Raw genomic sequence first — 20,299 nt, forward strand, 5'->3', positions numbered from 1 at the left:
ATCTGAGATGTCTAAAATCAACTGTTTTCCAGTAATTCCCCTGTTTTCTATACATTTATATTCCCAGACATCACTCCCCTCAAACTCTCATCTCCTCAGCCTAATATCCTTCTATCTCTAAACAGCAGGTAGAACATCTATCAGGCAGAGAACTTTCTGTTCTGTATTGTTCTTAGAAGTCTGAGATGAAGCATCAGTTATCTGTTGGAAGTGTCAGTTGGCCGGCTCTCTCTCTGTTCAGGTGTCAGTTGGCCGGCTCTCTCCCTGTTCAGGTGTCAGTTGGCCGGCTCTCTCTCTGTTCAGGTGTCAGTTGGCCGGCTCTCTCTCTGTTCAGGTGTCAGTTGGCTGTTCAGGGCTCTCTCTCTGTTCAGGTGTCAGTTGGCCGGCTCTCTCTCTGTTCAGGTGTCAGTTCGGCTCTCTCTCTGTTCAGGTGTCAGTTGGCCGGCTCTCTCTCTGTTCAGGTGTCAGTTGGCCGGCTCTCTCTCTGTTCAAGTGTCAGTTGGCCGGCTCTCTCTCTGTTCAAGTGTCAGTTGGCCGGCTCGCTCTCTGTTCAGGTGTCAGTTGGCCGGCTCTCTCTCTGTTCAGGTGTCATTTGGCACTGTCTCTGTTCTATCATCTTTAATCTGTGTCAGTTGGTCAGCTCAGGGATGGGAGAGGCGTGATTCTCCAGTCTAATGGTCCAGGGGTCAGGGGTCGGGGTGTAAAATGGAGGGTGGGTAAGGATTTCCCCCCCAGGCCCCGCCAGGGCAAAGGTGAACATGCCCCTCTGTCTCTCCAGCTCCACCTTGTCAACCACATGCTTCCTGTCTGACTGGTGATGCCGAGCCTCTCTAGCCTCCCGGCCCTCTCTGGCCTCTCTAGCTTCCCGGCCCTCCCGGCCCTCTCTAGCCTCCCGGCCCTCCCGGCCCTCTCTGGCCTCCCTGCCCTCCCGGCTCTCTCTGCTGTCACTGTCCAAGTCCTTATAGCCCAGGCCCTTACCACCCAGGGCCTGTCTCTCTCTCTCCCCTAGGCCCAGACCGTGACCTCTAACGCCTCGATGGGAGGAGGGCAGGAGCCGGCAGCCGCCCTTGCCATCCTCGTGGTGATTGGCCGAGTCAGGAGGGCCCTGCAGGAAGTTGTTGGCTGAGCGCCAGGCGGCGGGCTTGCGGCCTCGTCGAGGGCGTGAGACGCGGCAGCTCTGCCTCTTGATGTGTCGGTGCAGGTGGTCTGAGCGTGTGAAGCTCTTGTAGCAGTGCTCACACTGGTAGGGACGCACCCCTGTGTGGATACGCAAGTGGTTCTTCAGGTCGTAGTTGTGGACAAACTTAGAGTTGCAGTGGAGGCAAACGTAGGGCCGCTCTCCTGTGTGCTTCCGCATGTGGATCTTCAGCTTGTCTTGCCTGAAAATAAAAAAATAGAAGCATATATTATTTAATTTAGTTCACTTTTATGTTACCAGGTTGTCCCATTGAGGTCAAAATATATATTTTTTCAATGTGTTGTCCTTTCAACTGTATGTGTTCTGAAAGATGTATCAGAGATGAAAGCATTGTTGGTGGGTATACTCTGGGGTACGTATTAAATGTGCCCGGTGAAACAATCATGCCAGAGCAGAGGCAGGAAGTGACTAGAAAGAAAGACAGGGGGTTTCCACTTTTTAGGTCTCGGATGATATTCAGATGAGAGGATACAAATCAAACGCCTTAACCACAAAAACACTCCCTTACCGTAATACTATAATCTTTGTCCAAAACCCCCCCCCTCAATTTCACGGGTTAATGATTGATATCTTTTTAATTTATTTTAAAAATTTTTACATGTAGGCATTTTGATTATTATCTTAGAATATGATCAGGCAACACTTTTACCTAATCACTTAGCCACTTATCCACATACGTGGCATCACTAACGGATACTGTGTGTGTCAGTACTGTGTTTATTGGCTTTTATAATCTCCTTGCAGAAGATGGTAAAGACCTACAGTATCAAGAGTGTTTGTCATACCTGGTGAAGCGCACCTCACAGATGGTGCACATGTATGGTTTCTCTCCTGTGTGAGTCCTCATGTGTCTGGGTAGTTTCCCCGCCCCCTGGATCACCTTGTTACAGATGGGACACTGCTGGGATGCTTTGGGCTTCATCTTCCTCTCCTCCTCCATCTGCCAGGGAGGGAACAGTGCCCCCAGGTGGCTTGATGCACTCAGGAAGCTCAGGTATGAGCGGATGTCTTCCTCCTGCTTTATCTGACCCGGGTGGAGGTGAGGCCCCTCGGACCGTACCACCCCCACCCCCAGGCCGGAGGTCATTAAGTCTTTCAGGAAGTCACTGTGGAGCATGCTGGGAGGGACTTCCTCCTTCAGCTCGTCCTTGACGACCTCTCTCTTCACGGCCAGGTCTAAGGGTCGGTTGTCCAGTTGAGAAGGGTGGGAGGAACGGTGGAGGGTCGGGGTCTGGGCGTGGTGGCTGGGGTCTAGGACCTGCGGGGGGAATCCTGGGAACTCTGCAGCCCACATGGGAGGGTAGAAGCCAGGGAGCAGAGGGGAAAAGTTGTCCCTCCTGTCCAGGACTGATGGCAGTTTAGGGTACAGCCCTTCCTGTAGCAGAGACTCAATGGAAAAGTCCTTGAGGGCTCGGCTCTCCATGCGCTCATGCTCCGGGCTGGGTTTCTCACACTGAGAGTCTTTGTCTGTGCACTTCCTGTTCCTCTGCAGCCCATACTGGTGCTGGTACTGAGAGGTACTGGGTGGTGCTCCTCTCTCCGACTCGGCCTGGTCCTGACTCTCTGACGACCTCGTTGACCACTCACTGGCGTTGTCCTCCTCATGAACCTCCTGCTCGTCCTTCCTCGACTCTTCCTCCTCCTCCTCCTCCTGTTCCTCCTCCTCTTCGTTTTCCTCCTCATCTCCCTCTCCTCCTCCTCCCTTGCCAGAGTCCATAATCTCCAGACAGACGGTGACGATGCAGGGGATCTCCAACATCTGAGCCGCTCCAAGAATTTCTTTCACGTTGGACGCCGTCACCGTTAGCGTAGATGTGTAGGCGAACTCCAAGATGGCTGTCAGTGACTCCGGGGCCACGAAGTCTATCTCATACACACTGTGCTTGTCCCTTCCCTCCGAGGCCACGGTGAAGAGCTTCTTAAAGTACAGGCTGCAGGCGGCGAGGACCGAGCGGTGGGTCTGGTACTCCTGGTCGCGTACGATGAGCACCACGTCACAGAGCAACCCGGCGCGCCGCTGTTCGTTAAGGCAGCACAGGACATCGCTGCTGTGGTTGGGGAACGGAATCCCAATCAGGTCATCTTCACTGTGGCCCATCCTCGACTCTCCTTCTCCTCTCACTGATCTACAGAACAGGGAGACAGACATGAACCATTAGTTTATGAAGTCAGACAGTTCTGTTAAATCAGGCAATATACTGATTTATAGCACAGGGACAAAACATCACATTTATTACATATTTATAGTCCTCTTTACAGCAACAGTTGTCCCAAAGAGCTTTACAGTAACCCTGCCTAGATAACAAAGTGCTTTACAGGAACCCTGCTTAGATCCCATAGTGCTTTACAGTAACCATGCCTAGATAACAATCTGCTTTACAGTAACCATGCCTAGATCCCAAAGTGCTTTACAATAACCATGCCTAGAAAACAAAGTGCTTTACAGTAACCATGCCTAGATCCCAAAGTGCTTTACAATAACCATGCCTAGATAACAAAGTGCTTTACAGTAACCATGCCTAGATAACAAAGTGCTTTACAGTAACCATGCCTAGATAACAAAGTGCTTTACAGTAACCATGCCTAGATAACAAAGTGCTTTACAGTAACCCTGACTAGATAACAAAGTGCTTTACAGTAACCCTGCCTAGATCCAAAAGAGCTTTACAGTAACCCTGCCTAGATCCAAAAGAGCTTTACAGTAACCCTGCCTAGATCCCAAAGAGCTTTACAGTAATCCTGCCTAGATCCAAAAGAGCTTTACAGTAACCCTGCCTAGATCCAAAAGAGCTTTACGGTAACCCTGCCTAGATCCCAAAGAGCTTTACAGTAACCCTGCCTAGATCCCAAAGAGCTTTACAGTAACCCTGCCTAGATCCCAAAGAGCTTTACAGTAACCCTGCCTAGATCCCAAAGAGATTTACAGTAACCCTGCCTAGATCCCAAAGAGCTTTACAGTAACCCTGCCTAGATCCCAAAGAGCTTTACAATAACCCTGCCTAGATCCCAAAGAGCTTTACAGTAACCCTGCCTAGATCCCAAAGAGCTTTACAGTAACCCTGCCTAGATCTAAAAGAGCTTTACAGTAACCCTGCCTAGATCCCAAAGAGCTTTACAGTAACCCTGCCTAGATCCCAAAGAGCTTTACAGTAACCCTGCCTAGATCCAAAAGAGGGAGCAGAAACCCTGCCTAGATCCCAAAGAGCTTTACAGTAACCCTGCCTAGATCCCAAAGAGCTTTACAGTAACCCTGCCTAGATCCCAAAGAGCTTTACAGTAACCCTGCCTAGATCCAAAAGAGCTTTACGGTAACCCTGCCTAGATCCCAAAGAGCTTTACAGTAACCCTGCCTAGATCCAAAAGAGGGAGCAGAAACCCTGCCTAGATCCCAAAGAGCTTTACAGTAACCCTGCCTAGATCCCAAAGAGCTTTACAGTAACCCTGCCTAGATCCCAAAGAGCTTTACAGTAACCCTGCCTAGATCCCAAAGAGCTTTACAGTAACCCTGCCTAGATCCCAAAGAGCTTTACAGTAACCCTGCCTAGATCCCAAAGAGCTTTACAGTAACCCTGCCTAGATCCCAAAGAGCTTTACAGTAACCCTGCCTAGATCCAAATGAGCTTTATGGTAACCCTGCCTAGATCCAAAAGAGGGAGCAGAAACCCTGCCTAGATCTAAAAGAGCTTTACAGTAACGCTGCCTAGATCCCAAAGAGCTTTACAGTAACCCTGCCTAGATCCCAAAGAGGTTTACAGTAACCCTGCCTAGATCCCAAAGAGCTTTACAGTAACCCTGCCTAGATCCAAATGAGCTTTATGGTAACCCTGCCTAGATCCAAAAGAGGGAGCAGAAACCCTGCCTAGATCTAAAAGAGCTTTACAGTAACCCTGCCTAGATCCCAAAGAGCTTTACAGTAACCCTGCCTAGATCCCAAAGAGCTTTACAGTAACCCTGCCTAGATCCCAAAGAGCTTTACAGTAACCCTGCCTAGATCCCAAAGAGCTTTACAGTAACCCTGCCTAGATCTAAAAGAGCTTTACAGTAACCCTGCCTAGATCCCAAAGAGCTTTACAGTAACCCTGCCTAGATCCCAAAGAGCTTTACAGTAACCCTGCCTAGATCCCAAAGAGCTTTACAGTAACCCTGCCTAGATCTAAAAGAGCTTTACAGTAACCCTGCCTAGATCCCAAAGAGCTTTACAGTAACCCTGCCTAGATCCCAAAGAGCTTTACAGTAACCCTGCCTAGATCCCAAAGAGCTTTACAGTAACCCTGCCTAGATCCCAAAGAGCTTTACAGTAACCCTGCCTAGATCCAAAAGAGGGAGCAGAAACCCTGTGGCAAAGAGGTAAACATTTAATTTAATTTATAAAATGTATAAAACATTCTTTCACCAGGCAAGTTCATTCAGAGCACATAGAGACACAACAGAGCTGCACGGACCACGGCTAACGATCCATTCATTGTCTTTTGATTATAGTCAAAGTGGTGTTGAATGCTATCCTAAATGGTCTTGTTCATTCTAGGTAATGTTTTCAGTGAGTGAAAAAACGGTTTGGGACAGTTTCTCTTCCATTCATGTCTTGTCTATGAATAGAGGTTCAACTTAGCTGTCCGCTCCTCAGTGGTTAGAGCGGGTATGTGGATAGATGCTTTCAGATGGCTTCTTGCCACAGCTGCATTGTGTGATTGGATCTCAATGGTCCACAGTTAACATTACAGAAGAATCCGTGTATGTACGCTATGAGTTTCCGACCCCATATTAACAGTCTCTCTATACGTCACATAGGATAAATATTTAAAACATCTTCCTAAATCATTTCCAGGTGGCATTGTGCTCAGTTACCAATCAAATGTGTTCTCGATCTTGTTGCTAAGGAACAGTTGCTATGATTATGGTACAGATGTAGACAGTGGAAGACCTATAGGCGAATATATACGTTACAGATATACAGTGGAGGATGAAGAATCTTTGATGAGCAACTTGAAACAAAAGACGAAGTGGAATTCAGTGAGATTATTGTTTCTGTTCTGTCAGTTCATAGAAAGAGCAAGTTGCTTCATTATAAAATATGTATCCATACAGTACTAATAACCTTCATGGACATTAGATCAATAAGGTCTAGCATATCTTTCATCTGCTGTACCATATTAACATTATTCTTGGAAGCAGCTGATGTTGACACAAGGGACCTAATCATCTTCTAGGTCTTGGTAAGGAAGAGATGGCATGTCAAAGGGTCGAAGGTCAGCTCTGTAACAATACAAGGAAAGGAGACAAGAGGGATCGGATTCGTTGGCTTCAGGGTCTTGACTTCACCAGATTTCCGTAAGTGTAACACTCAGCATTCGTTCAACACAGAGGACAGACAGAGGGAAGAGAGGAGGGGGCAGAGAGAGAGAGAGAGAGAGAGAGAGAGAGAGAAAGAGAGAGGAGGGGGACAGAGAGAGAGAGAGAAGGGGGCAGAGAGAGAGGGGAGAGAGAGAGGAGGGGGACAGAGAGAGAGAGAGAGAGGAGGGGGACAGAGAGAGAGAGAGAGAGAGAGAGAGAGAGGAGGGGGACAGAGAGAGAGAGAGAAGGGGGCAGAGAGAGAGAGAGAGAGGAGGGGGACAGAGAGAGAGAGAGAGAGAAAGAGAGGAGGGGGACAGAGAGAGAGAGAGAGAGAGAGAGAGAGAGAGAGAGAGAGAAAGAGAGAGAGAGAGAGAGAGAGAGTGAGAGAAAAAGGTATCGAACGTCCATCAAAGTTCCCTAACAGGCTGCATAAAAACCAGCGCTGTGTAGGACCAGGAGCCCCTCCCTGACAGGCTGCATTAAAACCAGCGCTGTGTAGGACCAGGAGCCCCTCCCTGACAGGCTGCATTAAAACCAGCGCTGTGTAGGACCAGGAGCCCCTCCCTGGAATACCCAGCCAAGTCAAACAATTGGTGTGGCGCTTAGAACAACAGAGTGGATAAGAGAGGGGCCTGAGAGGACCTGGGAGGGAGGCCGCTGTTGGTCTCTATCTGTTTTCAAATGGCACCCTATTCCCTTTATAGTGCACTACTTTAGACCAAAGCCCTATGGGCCCCGCTCAAAAGTGGTGCCCTATATAGGGAATTGGGGGCCGTTTAGGACTTAGCCTGTCTCCCCCACCCTGGGAACATGGGCTGCTAGCCAGGCAGTAGCCAACGCTCCACCCCACTCTTTCTCTCTCTCTGCTCCAGCACTAACGCTAGCTAACGCTAACACACCCGGGCTAATTACTATGCCCTGGAGAGGATCTGAGGAGGATGTGCCACATGGACAGGAGAGGAGAGGAGAGGAGAGGAGAGGAGAGGAGAGGAGAGGAGAGGAGAGGAGAGGAGAGGAGAGGAGAGGAGAGGAGAGGAGAGGAGAGGAGAGGAGAGGAGAGGAGAGGACTGCTTTCCCACCTCACAGTCCTGCATAGATCACTGTTTCATCACACAACGCCTTCCTTAATTTAACCTCTCCCTCCCTCCCTCCCTCCCTCCCTCCCTCCCTCCCTCCCTCCCTCCCCTCCCTCCCTCCCTCCCTCCCTCCCTCCCTCCCTCCCTCCCTCCCTCCCTCCCTCCCTCGGGGTGGGGACATTTGTAAACTTTTGTCAAAGGGCCTGATAACCCCTTATTTTTGTGTGATTTGCTCTGGCAGTCTCTGCCTGTCCTGTCTGTCTGTCAGCCCATGGAAAGACAGCGTCGATCCAGTGTTTGTTCTCAATAGAGCCCATAGAGTAGCTTTTCCACTCTGCTTTGTCAAATAGTCCCAGATAATGTCAAATAGTCCCAGATAATGTCAAATAGTCCCAGATAATGCTTACAAGGCAACTATTACAATCAAATATGTAAAAAAAATGTTTTTAAAGACTATCACATACTGTTTTGGATTAAAACATGTTTTTTTTTTACCTGATTTGAATTCTAATAATCCCAATAGTGCTGTATATCATTGCTAATGAGCAGGAAGAACATGAGGTTTTGAAAAGCAGAAGAGGATGTCACAATGAGAGAGCAGGTTGGTCTATCCAGGATCCACAGCTCCTCTGCTTCCCTCCGACCCCTCAGTCACTATGTACCCCCCATCCCAAATCATCACTGACACTGTGTCCTCGCTCACCTCTAGTGCTGTGGCAGGCAGTGTCATCATTAGAGGCTGCCAAGGACAGACAGGGGCTAACAGTAACATAGTTCTCTTTCTGTGTTCCAAACTCCCCATCACCACCTCTGATTAGTGACCCCAGGGCTACCAAGCTCTCCCAAAGGCCACCAAGCTCTCCCAAAGGCCACCAAGCTCTCCCAAAGGCCACCAAGCTCCCCCAAAGGCTACCAAGGGCCACCAAGCTCCACTGTCTGGGGGAAACACTTGTCTGGACTGAGCTATGTCGTATAATAGCAAATTAAATGTGTTAGCTGGGAGACTTAGTTAACTCAGAACATTGTACAATGGCATTTAGAGCCAAACTTACTTACAGCCTGTGTTTAGAATGAGTTGGTTATTAATTGTTTCAGTGGTGTAAAGTACTTAAAGTAAAACATCTTTTTGGGGGGGAGTGTCTGGACTTTACTTTAATATTTATATTATATTATATTTAGATATTTTGACAACTTATTCCTAACTTATTCCTGAAGAAAATATGACTCCCAAAAGTATTTGTTACATTTCGAATGCTCAGGCATGACAGCAACATGGTCCAATTCACACCTATACCAATAAAGTGCACAGTCATCCCTATCTAACCCATAACCCTCACCCCAACCCTAACCCTAACCCTAACCCTAACCCTAACCCTAACCCTCACCCTAAACCTAACCCTCACCCTCACCCTAACCCTCACCCTAACCCTAACCCTAACCCTAACCCTAACCCTAACCCTCACCCTAACCCTCACCCTAACCCTCACCCTAACCCTAACCCCCTAACCCTCACCCTCACCCTAACCCTAACCCTAACCCTCACCCTAACCCTAACCCTAACCCTCACCCTAACCCTAAACCTAACCCTCACCCTCACCCTAACCCTCACCCTAACCCTCACCCTAACCCTAACCCTCACCCTCACCCTCACTAAACACAAACACTGTGTGTAAATGAAGTCCGAGTGTTGGTGTGCCCCCGTGTGTCCGTAAAAATAAACAAAAAACATACATTGTGTCGTCTGGTTTGCTCGATAAAAGGAATTTGATGTATAGCATTTACATAGCATTTACTATAGCATTTACATAGCATTTACTATTAACTTGTAATGTTTACTCCAGTATGACAATTTAGTACTTTTTCCACCAATGTACTTAAGTATATTTAAAACCAGATACTTTTAGACTTTACCTCAAGTAGTATTTTACTGGGTGACTTTCACTTTTACCTGAGCCATTTTTTCTATTAAGGTGTCTTTACTTTTACTCAAGTATGACAATTGAGTACTTTTTCCACCACTGATTTAAAAATATATATATAGATTGTCGTACACTATCAGACTCCCAATAATATTACTACAGGTAAACATAGAGCCGTCCACAGATAAACTCGACCAAAGTTTATAACTTATAGATGCTTCATTTATGATTTTGTGTTTTGTTGTTGATTGTTTTAAATCAAATTTATTCTTAACTGAATAGTCACAGAATATAAAGGATATTGATATGAAACTATTAGAGTCACAGAATATAAAGGATATTGATATGAAACTACTAGAGTCACAGAATATAAAGGATATTGATATGAAACTACTCGTCTGGATCGACGACACCTGTGACATACAGTTGATGAAGTGGCTTTTTTCTATCGACAAAATGTTCATATAGAAATAGTGAATTATTGGGGAGGACAAATTAATTTAAATATATAAATAGTTGATACTGTATACTGTATATTGATACATCTCTGATGCATACTTTTACCTACAGTATAGCATACATATTATCAGCTGGTGCGCTACAGAAAAACATATTGACAATCTGAATATTTATGTTCATTCCAACAATTTATTTTTGCTTATGGAATGTGTAATGAGAATGTACTAGAAACAGTCAATGTTTTGCACTAGTGAATTGAAAGCTCATTAAACCTATAAGCCAATCGTACAGTTTGTTTGTTTAAATAAAGACCAATCCTATAGGAGTTTATTATGGAGCCATCCACTGAGCCTCCAGGAGAGCCCCGAGGTTCACACCATTATCTGCACCAGTCAATACATTGTTTTGGTACTTTATTAGGTCTCAGAGGACAACCTTTGGTTTCATTGAATCCATTCTGGTAACTTTTTATGTAAAAGAGTATCCACTTTATTAAATATGATTTAGCAAGATATCACACTTTACAATAAGTTTATATTAATAAAGGGTTTATAATTAGTTCATTGGCTACTATTATTCAGTTATAGAACCATTATAAATCATTAATAGATATTCATTTACTGATGATTTACTTATGATAATGCAATATTTCAGTTTGAATTAATGAGTTCAATTTTGACCACTGATGCTTTTAATTAAATGATTGATGATCCCATGGCAGAGATGGTCGTTTTTAAAGAATTGTTGGTGTCTCCTTGACAACCACTTTGATCAATCTCACAACCTGTCCTCCTGTTGTGAGTTTAAGTGATATATGACAAATTAATTCTAATTCAGACAGTCTCATTAAGAGTCAACCAGATAGCAGATGAGGCTACTGTCAACGGATAATGGCTTTACAAAATATATTTTCATATTTGCTTCTCTGTAGAACAAATCCTTGTAGCTAATTTGACTTGAATGTTTCAACATCTCTTTTATATATATACAGTACTCCAATAATAATTAAAAAAGTAGCCAACAAACAGTTGTTGTAAAACAAGCTAGCCTAATCCCTATGTTTTGAGGGGATAAGAGTGTCACAAACAGTCATCTTCGATACCCCTCAGTTCTTATTCTCTCAACACTCTCCTACTTCAACTTAAAAAAAACTTCAACTTTTGTTTTAGGAGTTGTATCTTAGCCCCAATGCTATGTAAGAGTTAAATTCTCTTACACATTTTATTCAGCTTTTTTTTGCCACAAATCCACCAGCGCAAGTGTGTGTTTTGACTAAATAATGAATTCAATGAAACCCCATCAGGAGAATACAATAAGATTTTAAAACGGTAAAGCCAAAATACTGTATTTAACATTTCTTCTACCCAGTAAAATAAATTCCTGTTCATGTTGTCTCCACATTTTTATTGCGAAAGAGGTCTTGGCAACCTCATTTTCTCAAGACGGTGTCTCATAGTGCTATCCAAAACAATTATGTGAGTCATAAATTAATGTATCCACACCTGGAGACGAGGCACTTTCAGAGTGTTGCACCTGGGAGGAATACAACACAACAGACAACGCTCTAAACACCTAAAACATACCTAACTCCACACACACAAACACATACACACACTGAACAGGTGCACTGTACACATGTACTGTAGAAAAGAAAGACTCATTCACTGCAGCAATAAGCAGGCACACTCACTCAAACACAAACGTATCCAAACTAGATACAGAATTTTCAGCATGCCACAAGTCAGCAGAATTGAAAAACAAGAATCCTTAGAATTCTAAACGGAATCCTAATTTACCTACCTTCTTAATTCCTTTCTTTCCGTTTGTTTATAATTCAGAGTCTACCAGTGGTGTCCAGAGACCTGTCACATTGCCTCTTCAGAATAGTGTACCCAGAGCTGACAGTCAGTCAGTCCATTCACAGTCACAGCCACCTCGCATCGGCCGCCCATTCACAAAAACCAGGAAATATCCAACACTTCCAAAAACCAATACAAAGACAAGTAGCAGCTAAAGGAGGTTAACAGTGGACCGCCAGACCGGACTGGAGCGGAGAGAGGTGTGTGTGTCCCTGGCAGACGTAAACAGGCTGGTGAGCAGAGCAACAGAGGAGTTGAGAGACGGCAGGCAGGGAAGGCAGGCTTGTCAGATTCACAGTAGGGAGGGAGAGCAGAGCAGCATTACTGCTATGTGGAGATGTTGCACCACTAGTTTTTATAGCAGGGTGGGTAGCTGAAAGATAATAATACCCCAGCCCTCCTCCACAACACAAGTTAAGCACAGTGTGTTATAAACTCATGGCTCAGACACCCTCTGATTTAGGTCAGACAAAATGAATTTGTTGTTTTGTTAGAGTGAATTGCATTATGGAAGGAGAAGGGTGAAGCAGTAAGGGTTTAGGGTTTAACAAAAAAATTAAGGAAAGAAATGTAAAAAATTAAATTTAAAAAATGCTATTTATGAACCTCCACTGGTCACTACAACAGAGATCAGAGAAGAAGCAACATAGTAGAGATCACAGGTGAAGCAACAACTTCAAGATTTAAGATTAAATCCCCAAAATATGATTGGTATGTTTTACTTTGTCAAATAAGACGTGATACATTTACAGTCCTGTAGCCCTCAAGTGACTACGGTCTCAATTCCAACCCTTTTCTGTCATTCAACCTTATCGCACCCTTAATGGATATTCTATTTGTAGCTCCATCACACCACAAACTCAGTCCGTTCGTAAACGCTCACTATGGGCTGGGAGACACGCTATGCTAATCTGAGTTTATAATCTGGAGCAGCTCTCCAATCTGTTCTTTAACAACATGTCTGTTTCCTGTTGATTAATGTCTCGTCAAACTCCACCACGTCGCTCACTCGGATTTATTGGATCATTTTTAGAATGTTGTATGAATACATATTTTAATAAATATTTTGGATGTAAAAAATATAAATACATTTTGTACAAGACTAAATCCAAAACAGAAACTAAAGAGTTGAACTGCATATGTATTTTATTCAATGACCTTTAATGATATGATCCCTTGTTTGACTTCCTGCAAATGATTCAAAGTCTACTTAGGACGATCAGAGAGGTGACAGGTTCTTCAGTTTGAGTCAGAGATCACAGCAGTGAGATAATATTATAGTGCTCAGCCATATTATACTGCTCAGCTATATTATACTGCTCAGCCATATTATACTGCTCTGCTATATTATACTGCTCAGTCATATTATACTGCTCAGCCATATTATACTGCTCAGTCATATTATACTGCTCAGCCATATTATACTGCTCTGCTATATTATACTGCTCAGCTATATTATACTGCTCAGCCATATTATACTGCTCTGCTATATTATACTGCTCAGCCATATTATACTGCTCAGCCATATTATACTGCTCAGCTATATTATACTGCTCAGCTATATTATACTGCTCTGTCATATTATACTGCTCTGTCATATTATACTGCTCTGCTATATTATACTGCTCTGTCATATTATACTGCTCTGCTATATTATACTGCTCAGCTATATTATACTGCTCTGTCATATTATACTGCTCAGCTATATTATACTGCTCAGCCATATTATACTGCTCAGCTATATTATACTGCTCAGCCATATTATACTGCTCAGCTATATTATACTGCTCTGCTATATTATACTGCTCAGTCATATTATACTGCTCAGCTATATTATACTGCTCAGTCATATTATACTGCTCAGCCATATTATACTGCTCAGCCATATTATACTGCTCTGCTATATTATACTGCTCTGCTATATTATACTGCTCAGTCATATTATACTGCTCAGCTATATTATACTGCTCAGTCATATTATACTGCTCAGCCATATTATACTGCTCAGCCATATTATACTGCTCAGCTATATTATACTGCTCAGCTATATTATACTGCTCAGTCATATTATACTGCTCAGTCATATTATACTGCTCAGCCATATTATACTGCTCAGCCATATTATACTGCTCAGCTATATTATACTGCTCAGTCATATTATACTGCTCTGCTATATTATACTGCTCAGTCATATTATACTGCTCAGCCATATTATACTGCTCAGCCATATTATACTGCTCAGTCATATTATACTGCTCAGCTATATTATACTGCTCAGTCATATTATACTGCTCAGCCATATTATACTGCTCAGCCATATTATACTGCTCAGCTATATTATACTGCTCAGCTATATTATACTGCTCAGTCATATTATACTGCTCAGTCATATTATACTGCTCAGCTATATTATACTGCTCAGTCATATTATACTGCTCAGCCATATTATACTGCTCAGCCATATTATACTGCTCAGCCATATTATACTGCTCAGCCATATTATACTGCTCAGTCATATTATACTGCTCAGTCATATTATACTGCTCAGCCATATTATACTGCTCAGCCATATTATACTGCTCAGCTATATTATACTGCTCAGTCATATTATACTGCTCTGCTATATTATACTGCTCAGCCATATTATACTGCTCAGCCATATTATACTGCTCAGCCATATTATACTGCTCAGCCATATTATACTGCTCAGCCATATTATACTGCTCAGCCATATTATACTGCTCAGCCATATTATACTGCTCAGCCATATTATACTGCTCAGCCATATTATACTGCTCAGCCATATTATACTGCTCAGCCATATTATACTGCTCAGCCATATTATACTGCTCAGCCATATTATACTGCTCAGCCATATTATACTGCTCAGCCATATTATACTGCTCAGCCATATTATACTGCTCAGCTATATTATACTGCTCAGCTATATTATACTGCTCAGCTATATTATACTGCTCAGCTATATGAACTCATACTGCTCAGCCATATTATACTGCTCAGCCATATTATACTGCTCAGCTATATTATACTGCTCAGTCATATTATACTGCTCAGCTATATTATACTGCTCAGTCATATTATACTGCTCTGCTATATTATACTGCTCTGCTATATTATACTGCTCTGCTATATTATACTGCTCAGCCATATTATACTGCTCAGCTATATTATACTGCTCAGCCATATTATACTGCTCAGCCATATTATACTGCTCTGCTATATTATACTGCTCTCTATATTATACTGCTCTGCTATATTATACTGCTCAGCTATATTATACTGCTCAGCTATATTATACTGCTCAGCTATATTATACTGCTCAGCTATATTATACTGCTCTGCTATATTATACTGCTCTGCTATATTATACTGCTCTGCTATATTATACTGCTCTGCTATATTATACTGCTCAGCTATATTATACTGCTCAGCTATATTATACTGCTCTGCTATATTATACTGCTCTGCTATATTATACTGCTCTGCTATATTATACTGCTCAGCTATATTATACTGCTCTGCTATATTATACTGCTCTGCTATATTATACTGCTCAGCTATATTATACTGCTCTGCCCGTCTGTAGAGGTGGAGGACAGACTCCTAAGACCAGGGTGTTGACATAGAATAGAAAAAAAGAGAAAAGATGTGGTCACCCTCTTCTTCAATTTAGAAAGGGAAAGTATCTGTCTGGCATGTGGACTTTGATAGGTGGGCAAGAGAGAGTGAAAGAGAGCAATAGAGAGAGTGAAAAACCTCACACACTCTCAGAGGGGTGGGCTTCACTGAACGTTAAGGCAATGAAAAAGTGAGATGGCAAAGGAAGTCATTTTTTCTTGTCTCATAACAATGAACTCACTGCTCGGTGTCTATGGCATCACAGCCAGGACAAACATAACAATGTAGAACTCATTCTCTCCCAGTGTTTCCTGCATTTTACAAGCCCCTTGTTTTACCATGACAGGAGACTTTCACAGGATAGCTTCTGTTACTGACAGACTGGCCCATTAGGACATCATTTCCTAGATCAACCCTATTGCCCTAATATGTAATGACCAGTATTATAGAATTTAGGTCAATTCTTGCAATTTCGCTCATCAAAATTAGAATCTAAACAGGTTCTGAATGTTGTGGTTTTTATGTGGTACCAGAGTTTGGTTTAGTCAAATGAATCTTGTTAAACAAATATGTTTAAATTCCATTGATATGATGTTATTATAGACCCAGTGCAATCAATAAATGTGTATTTTCCTGTGATTTATGTACACTGAGGTTGGAATAATACTGTGAAATTGTGAAAATGATGATAATGCCCTTTCAGTGTAAGAGCTGTTTGAAAAGACCGCCTGAAATTTCAGCCTGTTTTGGTGGGATGGAGTTTCGGCCTTCCATGGTGACATCACCAAGAGGTAAATTAGTTAGTAGACCAATAAGAAAGAGAGTTCCAAACCTCTCTGCCAATAACAACAAGTAATACGAGTTAGTTACATAAGGATGTTTAACTCAGATCTCCCCATTCTCTATGATAGACTTCTACTCATGTCAAGGTTACTACTAAAATGGTACAAGTTGGCATTTGGCATAGCAGAATAAAGCTTGTTAAACAACCCTATATTGTTTAAATCAAATCAACATCCCAAAAATGTTCTTGCCAAAACCTAGATGGGTCTGTTTATAGTGAATTATTGTGTCGTTATAGGAACATGTGTTATGTTAGTACTTGAATGCTCACATGCTTCCTCACATTCTGTGGCAAGATAGACTTGTCCTCATGCATACCGTAGGCCAACGTCCCCTTAGGAGTGTCTAGCGAGACCACAGCCTTATTCCTGGTGGTTGCAATGTGTTGTAGCCTACATTGTGAGAGTTTAAGTACACTGAGAGGGAGTCTTGGTATATATAAACAGAAAGGAAGTCTTGGTATATATAAACAGAGAGGGAGTCTTGGTATATATAAACAGAGAGGAAGTCTTGGTATATATAAACAGACAGGGAGTCTTGGTATATATAAACAGAAAGGAAGTCTTGGTATATATAAACAGAGAGGGAGTCTTGGTATATATAAACAGAGAGGAAGTCTTGGTATATATAAACAGAGAGGAAGTCTTGGTATATATAAACAGAGAGGGAGTCTTGGTATATATAAACAGAGAGGAAGTCTTGGTATATATAAACAGAGAGGAAGTCTTGGTATATATAAACAGAGAGGGAGTCTTGGTATATATAAACAGAGAGGAAGTCTTGGTATATATAAACAGAGAGGAAGTCTTGGTATATATCAACAGAGAGGGAGTCTTGGTATATATAAACAGAGAGGAAGTCTTGGTATATATAAACAGAGAGGAAGTCTTGGTATATATAAACAGAGAGGGAGTCTTGGTATATATCAACAGAGAGGGAGTCTTGGTATATATAAACAGAGAGGGAGTCTTGGTATATATAAACAGAGAGGGAGTCTTGGTATATATAAACAGAGAGGAAGTCTTGGTATATATAAACAGAGAGGAAGTCTTGGTATAAATCAAATCAAATCAAATTTTATTTGTCACATACACATGGTTAGCAGATGTTAATGCGAGTGTAGCGAAATGCTTGTGCTTCTAGTTCCGACAATGCAGTAATAACGAACAAGTAATCTAACTAACAATTCCAAAAAAACTACTGTCTTATACACAGTGTAAGGGGATAAAGAATATGTACATAAGGATATATGAATGAGTGATGGTACAGAGCAGCATAGGCAAGATACAGTAGATGATATCGAGTACAGTATATACATATGAGATAAGTATGTAAACCAAGTGGCATAGTTAAAGTGGCTAGTGATACATGTATTACATAAGGATGCAGTCGATGATATAGAGTACAGTATCAACGTATGCATATGAGATGAACAATGTAGGGTAAGTAACATTATATAAGGTAGCATTGTTTAAAGTGGCTAGTGATATATTTACATCATTTCCCATCAATTCCCATGATTAAAGTGGCTGGAGTAGAGTCAGTGTCATTGACAGTGTGTTGGCAGTAGCCACTCAATGTTAGTGGTGGCTGTTTAACAGTCTGATGGCCTTGAGATAGAAGCTGTTTTTCAGTCTCTCGGTCCCAGCTTTGATGCACCTGTACTGACCTCGCCTTCTGGATGACAGCGGGGTGAACAGGCAGTGGCTCGGGTGGTTGATGTCCTTGATGATCTTTATGGCCTTCCTGTAGCATCGGGTGGTGTAGGTGTCCTGGAGGGCAGGTAGTTTGCCCCCGGTGATGCGTTGTGCAGACCTCACTACCCTCTGGAGAGCCTTACGGTTGAGGGCGGTGCAGTTGCCATACCAGGCGGTGATACAGCCCGCCAGGATGCTCTCGATTGTGCATCTGTAGAAGTTTGTGAGTGCTTTTGGTGACAAGCCGAATTTCTTCAGCCTCCTGAGGTTGAAGAGGCGCTGCTGCGCCTTCCTCACGATGCTGTCTGTGTGAGTGGACCAATTCAGTTTGTCTGTGATGTGTATGCCGAGGAACTTAAAACTTGCTACCCTCTCCACTACTGTTCCATCGATGTGGATGGGGGTGTTCCCTCTGCTGTTTCCTGAAGTCCACAATCATCTCCTTAGTTTTGTTGACGTTGAGTGTGAGGTTATTTTCCTGACACCACACTCCGAGGGCCCTCACCTCCTCCCTGTAGGCCGTCTCGTCGTTGTTGGTAATCAAGCCTACCACTGTTGTGTCGTCCGCAAACTTGATGATTGAGTTGGGGCGTGCATGGCCACGCAGTCGTGGGTGAACAGGGAGTACAGGAGAGGGCTCAGAACGCACCCTTGTGGGGCCCCAGTGTTGAGGATCAGCGGGGAGGAGATGTTGTTGCCTACCCTCACCACCTGGGGGCGGCCCGTCAGGAAGTCCAGTACCCAGTTGCACAGGGCGGGGTCGAGACCCAGGGTCTCGAGCTTGATGACGAGCTTGGAGGGTACTATGGTGTTGAATGCCGAGCTGTAGTCGATGAACAGCATTCTCACATAGGTATTCCTCTTGTCCAGATGGGTTAGGGCAGTGTGCAGTGTGGTTGAGATTGCATCGTCTGTGGACCTATTTGGGCGGTAAGCAAATTGGAGTGGGTCAAGGGTGTCAGGTAGGGTGGAGGTGATATGGTCCTTGACTAGTCTCTCAAAGCACTTCATGATGACGGATGTGAGTGCTACGGGGCGGTAGTCGTTTAGCTCAGTTACCTTAGCTTTCTTGGGAACAGGAACAATGGTGGCCCTCTTGAAGCATGTGGGAACAGCAGACTGGTATAGGGATTGATTGAATATGTCCGTAAACACACCGGCCAGCTGGTCTGCGCATGCTCTGAGGGCGCGGCTGGGGATGCCGTCTGGGCCTGCAGCCTTGCGAGGGTTAACACGTTTAAATGTCTTACTCACTTCGGCTGCAGTGAAGGAGAGACCGCATGTTTCCGTTGCAGGCCGTGTCAGTGGCACTGTATTGTCCTCAAAGCGGGCAAAAAGTTATTTAGTCTGCCTGGGAGCAAGACATCCTGGTCCGTGACTGGGCTGGGTTTCTTCCTGTAGTCCGTGATTGACTGTAGACCCTGCCACATGCCTCTTGTGTCTGAGCCGTTGAATTGAGATTCTACTTTGTCTCTGTACTGGCGCTTAGCTTGTTTGATAGCCTTGCGGAGGGAATAGCTGCACTGTTTGTATTCAGTCATGTTACCAGACACCTTGCCCTGATTAAAAGCAGTGGTTCGTGCCTTCAGTTTCACACGAATGCTGCCATCAATCCACGGTTTCTGGTTAGGGAATGTTTTAATCGTTGCTATGGGAACGACATCTTCAACGCACGTTCTAATGAACTCGCACACCGTATCAGCGTATTCGTCAATGTTGTTGTCTGACGCAATACGAAACATCTCCCAGTCCACGTGATGGAAGCAGTCTTGGAGTGTGGAGTCAGCTTGGTCGGACCAGCGTTGGACAGACCTCAGCGTGGGAGCTTCTTGTTTTAGTTTCTGTCTGTAGGCAGGGATTAACAAAATGGAGTCGTGGTCAGCTTTTCCGAAAGGGGGCGGGGCAGGGCCTTATATGCGTCGCGGAAGTTAGAGTAACAATGATCCAGGGTCTTTCCACCCCTGGTTGCGCAATCGATATGCTGATAAAATTTAGGGAGTCTTGTTTTCAGATTAGCCTTGTTAAAATCCCCAGCTACAATGAATGCAGCCTCCGGATAAATCGTTTCCAGTTTGCAGAGAGTTAAATAAAGTTCGTTCAGAGCCATCGATGTGTCTGCTTGGGGGGATATATACGGCTGTGATTATAATCGAAGAGAATTCTCTTGGTAGATAATGCGGTCTACATTTGATTGTGAGGAATTCTAAATCAGGTGAACAGAAGGATTTGAGTTCCTGTATGTTTCTTTCATCACACCATGTCACGTTGGCCATAAGGC

General features: G+C 43.7%; 1 protein-coding gene across 2 annotated transcripts in view; it reads right to left on the bottom strand.

The window, feature by feature from the left end:
• Positions 1–402: 402 nt before the first annotated feature.
• LOC112257359 (zinc finger and BTB domain-containing protein 7C) overlaps positions 403–20,299 on the bottom strand; it is a 33,093-nt gene continuing 13,196 nt past the window's right edge. The window contains exons 1-3 of one of the 2 annotated variants that reach the window (XM_024430869.2): positions 11,784–12,157; positions 1,984–3,324; positions 403–1,379 (exon numbers count right to left, since the gene is read on the bottom strand). In XM_024430869.2, the coding sequence (XP_024286637.1) occupies positions 629–1,379; positions 1,984–3,296 (2,064 nt within the window). In that variant the 5' untranslated portion in view covers positions 3,297–3,324; positions 11,784–12,157 and the 3' untranslated portion in view covers positions 403–628. Of the gene's footprint in view, positions 1,380–1,983; positions 3,325–11,783; positions 12,158–20,299 lie in introns of those variants that run through there. The other variant, XM_024430868.2, reaches the window with a different exon arrangement.

Source organism: Oncorhynchus tshawytscha, linkage group LG09 (genome assembly GCF_018296145.1).
Source record: "Oncorhynchus tshawytscha isolate Ot180627B linkage group LG09, Otsh_v2.0, whole genome shotgun sequence".
Classification (NCBI taxonomy): domain Eukaryota; kingdom Metazoa; phylum Chordata; class Actinopteri; order Salmoniformes; family Salmonidae; genus Oncorhynchus; species Oncorhynchus tshawytscha.